Raw genomic sequence first — 4,179 nt, 5'->3', positions numbered from 1 at the left:
TCCTTGCTGCGAAGATCTGGGCGTATTTTGGCATTTGGGGTCCACACATCTCAAAGCACGACGATATTTTACAGCTGGTGTTGGGCGGCAACTGTCGGTTGGTCTGGCCTCTAGCCGGCGCGCTGTACGTGACTGCGGCCACTTATGGCATGACCTAGGAGTTCTCGCGCCGCCCGCCCGCCCCGCCGCCCGCCGCCCAGCCACGGCAGCTCCGCCGCTGGCGGCCGGCGGTGACGGTCCGCTGCCGCTGCCGCTGTCGCCGGTCGGGTCGCCCTCGCTGACGATCGTGTCGCCCCTCCAGATCTCGCTCGACAAGATGGTGGCGCTGCCGGCCACGGGCAGTCTGCATGGCGGCCTGGAAGACGACGGCGGCTGGCACGAGGGCAGCGGCTCCGGCGACTGGTCGGTCTACGACGACGAGGACGGCATCTACGAGTATCCCGACTACGGCAGCGGCAGCGGCGACGGCGGCATCCATGACGCCTACCAGGACACATTCGACGGGGATACACGTGAGGCCCGGCTCATATTCACTGCCTGCCCGGACCAGAGCACGACACGAGCTACTTTTGGACGCTGCAGGAGTCCCCAGTCTTGGTGTAATTCACTGAAACTGTCGTGGAACCCATGCCCCAGTACTAACGCCTTTTATGTGCACGTTTTGTTTTTTATCGCTTCATAATATTTATTCTTCTTTTTGGTATTCGAACAAGCAGCCCATCCTTTAGCAATCACAAAAATAGCAACGCAGCAGCGCTTCACGTTGTGGGGAACACCGGTTTGGCGGCGCCGGTGGCCGGACTATTGCAGTGTGGGATGCAAAAAGACGAACGAGTCTCTACAACCGCTGGCTTCTAAAATGACACTGCGAATGGGCTAAGCCATGTGTGGAAACCAGCAGTGGGCCGCCAGCCCACCGTCCTGCTGCTGCTCACGTTTCCACACGGGGGACCGAGCAAACACGGATCTGAGCCCGCGGCCGTTGTGCTCGGCCCGGCGCGCGTGACATCTGCTCTGGCTGTCCCCGCTGTCTGAGCCCGTGTCTGCCGCGCTGTCTGAGCCCGTGACTGTCGTGCTCAGTCCGGGGCGCGTGACATCTGCTCTGGCTGTCACCGCTGTCTGAGCCCGTGTCTGCCGCGCTGTCTGAGCCCGTGACTGTCGTGCTCGGTGCGGCGCGCGTGACGTCCGCTTTGGCTGTCCCCGCTGTCTGAGCCCGTGACTGTCGTGCTGTCTGAGCCCGTGCCTGCCGCACTGTCTGATCCCGCGGCTGTCGTGCTCGGTGCGGTGCGCGTGACATCTGCTCCGGCCGTCCCCGCTGTCTGAGCCCGTGTCTGCCGCGCTGTCTGAGCCCGCGGCTATCGTGCTCGGTGCGGCGCGCGTGACGTCTGCTCTGGCCGTCCCCAGTGCTGCCGCCAGAGCGGCCTCACGATGGAGACGTGCACATCGGGACCGACGAGGAGCAAGAGGAGGTCGTGCCGCGGACCAACGTACCACCGGCCACCACTGCGGTGCCGCCGAAGGAAAAGGCTGCAGGCGCGGCTGCGGTCAGCGCCAGCTGTTGGCCGCTGTTGCTGGCCATGCTGGCCGCCGCCCGCTGGTAGAGCCGCAGTAGCTGCCCAGCGCAGCACGGGCGGCCCGAGTCTGCGAGCTTTCCCGCCGGCGTGTCGGCCGGCAGAGACGTCAAAGATTGCCCGCCTGTGATACTGTTTGTCTGTGGGGAGTGTGGAGGTCACGTGCCGCCGCGCGCCGGCGACCTGTTCAACTAAGTGCCAAACACGCCGCGTTCGACCGGCGCGGTGCCAGGACGAGGCGTCTCGCTGATCGCCCGGTTGACCACTCTGTTGACAGCTCTGGAGACCCCTCGGGTGGGAGTCCAGATGGTTGCCCAGGTGGCCGCTCTGGTGGCAGCCCAACTGGTAGCCTAGGTGACGGCTCGGGTGGCAGCCCAGGTGGTAGCCCAGGTGGCCGCTCGGGTAGCAACCGTGGTGCTAACCCAGGTGGCCGCTCGAGTGGCGGCCAGGGTGGCAGCCCAGGTGGCCGCTCGGGTGGCAGTCCAGGTGGTAGCTCAGGTGGCCGCTCGGATGACAGCCCAGGTGGCATCCCAGGTAGCCGCTCGGGTATCAGCCCAGGTGGTAGCCCAGGTAGCCGCTCGGGTGGTGGCCCAGGTGGCAGCCCAGGTGGGCGCTCGGGTGATCGCTGCCGGTCAGACTGAGCTGTCTCTGGCTCTCTAAGTCCTGCCGCGAGCGAGCGGCGTTCTCACGCCGCCGAGCTGGTGTCTCGTGTCGCCGAGTGGCCGCTGGGCCCTTCCGCCAGGGGCCAGGTCAGAGGCGGAGGTGGCGCCACCTGGCCGTACGGCTGAGTCTGTCAGAGTGGGAGCCGTCGAGCTCAGAGACCAGGAGCAGCCGCCACTGAGGATCACGGCGGCCGAACAACACTGGACGGCTGGGCGGCAAGGCGACTGTGTTTGGGCTCATCCCATCTTTCCTGCCACGTGCGGTACACGTCGCTGGAAGACCCTTGCCCTGTCAGGGTCACGGCGGCTCCGTTGTTCGGTACTCATCTTCATAACCATCGTGTGCTGTTCATGGTTGATATGGTGCTTTCAGGGAATTAGACTTCTAGTTTAGTGGGGTTATCATACTTTCAAGCAATAAAGCCTCATACCACTAACAAGGCGAATGGCCCGTCCGGTGCATACATGAGCTGTAGGCAAGTTGCACCACTGGAATGACCGTTTTGTACTCTTTGGTTCTGCGCGGGGCTTCAAGCTGACAGGGGCCGGAAATTTTCTGTGATTCGATATTAGGTGCATGGATGGCGATTCTTGGAATATCGGAACGTGTCTGCGTTTACTGTTTACAGTACTGAGTTTGAGGAGGGTATGGTTGCCGACTGCTAAATTCACCTGACTGCAAGTTATCGTTTTCATTTCTGGAAGCCTTTTGTACAAGTTGTTATACAAAAAAGCATGGGAAACTTTGTAGTATCTCGTTAGAGGAACCTTGGCACCTGTTGTCCGACTTGGGTCTCGTTAACATCGGGCCCAGGCCACCAAAATTATCCAAAGCAAAAGGAAAAAGCAAAAACTTTTTTCTAGAGAACTCTAGTCTTTGTCTCTCACGATTTTTGTGAGGTTTCGCTTATGTCGCTTCCCCTGCATAGGATCCTCTTTCTTCACTGCAAATATTGTTTGCCCAAACAGCATAAAGGAGACTTGCTTTAGCTAAAGTAGAATCGTGAACTCGGACGCTGGATTGATGCGAAGATATCGATTCTAAAACGACTGTGTTTTACGCATTGATCACCGTGTTTGCCTTAGCTAATTGTACATGGTTCTACTTACATGTTATTCGATGGCATTGTGCGATGGAAACACGGGGGGTGATATATGAGACGGTTGTGCTGTATATTTATTCGACTTAGCTTCCTTAGGAATGAAGTAGGCCACGGGCCTTTGAACTGTGTCGGAATTGGTGGCCGCGACCCCCGCGGCGTCAGGTCAGGGCGGCTGTGCGCCATATCGGACGACCTCGGCACCGGCGCATCCGGTACAGAAGCTGGCGGGCTCGGCGGCCGGCCGCGCGGCGCTCGCTCCGCCGCGCCTCGCGTCCTTCTGTACGGAGCGCCGCTGGGGCTCGGGTCGCGTGTGCTTGGAGATGGCCATACTGTCGTGTCAAAGCTGTGCAAGCGTGTGTCGGTCGGCAACGGCGACGGGGTGCGACGGTGCGTCGGTCGCCACGCTGCCCCGAATCCGCCAGGTCAGGTCACAAGTCCTGTTGTCGGCCCCGACCCGCGTCGGCGCCGCCCCCTGCGCCGCAGCCTCTGCTGCCCTGCAGAGCGTCGGCGGGCCGCGCTGGCGCCCTGGACGGCGTCCATATCGGCCGATGCGTATGGCTATTTAACTCTTCACTTTGACGTATGTATACATTCTCTGGCTACTGCCAGCAATAATATCGTGTGTGTCTGTTTTAGATGCGCCATCCCGGCAGAGTGTGGAAAGAATGTGATAAATACATTGTTACTTCCGCCACCAGCTGCCAGTTTTCTCTCGACGAACTTGGGCATGATTTGGTGGATAAATATGTATGCCAAATCGGTTGTTTCGTTCAAGATCGATCAAGATTCATTGCGATCTGTATTGCTCTATGTCAAACACCATTTACAAAGGGCTCTGCAGTT

The 4,179-nt window shown here is 60.1% G+C and overlaps 1 protein-coding gene across 1 annotated transcript; it reads left to right on the top strand.

The window, feature by feature from the left end:
- Positions 1-285: 285 nt before the first annotated feature.
- On the top strand, positions 286-2,938 carry LOC119096502 (uncharacterized). The gene is made up of 2 exons (XM_037219412.1): positions 286-512; positions 1,405-2,938. The coding sequence occupies exons 1-2, from the start codon at positions 317-319 to the stop codon at positions 1,599-1,601; spliced, it is 393 nt and encodes a 130-aa protein (XP_037075307.1). The 5' UTR covers positions 286-316; the 3' UTR covers positions 1,602-2,938.
- The last annotated feature ends 1,241 nt before the right edge of the window (positions 2,939-4,179 follow it).

Source organism: Pollicipes pollicipes, unplaced genomic scaffold (assembly GCF_011947565.3).
Source record: "Pollicipes pollicipes isolate AB1234 unplaced genomic scaffold, Ppol_2.1 Scaffold_4295;HRSCAF=5057_pilon_pilon_pilon, whole genome shotgun sequence".
Classification (NCBI taxonomy): Eukaryota; Metazoa; Arthropoda; class Thecostraca; order Pollicipedomorpha; family Pollicipedidae; genus Pollicipes; species Pollicipes pollicipes.
The sequence above is the reverse complement of the archived record's forward strand: the minus strand, read 5'-3'. Positions and strand labels throughout refer to the sequence as shown.

What these genes read in the sequence shown, in the direction of transcription:
- LOC119096502 (XM_037219412.1), top strand. Translation starts at nt 317, where the DNA reads ATGGTGGCGCTGCCGGCCACGGGCAGTCTGCATGGCGGCCTGGAAGAC. An exon ending in CACATTCGACGGGGATACAC is followed by an intron (nt 513 to 1,404) that starts GTGAGGCCCGGC and finishes GGCCGTCCCCAG; the next exon opens with TGCTGCCGCCAGAGCGGCCT.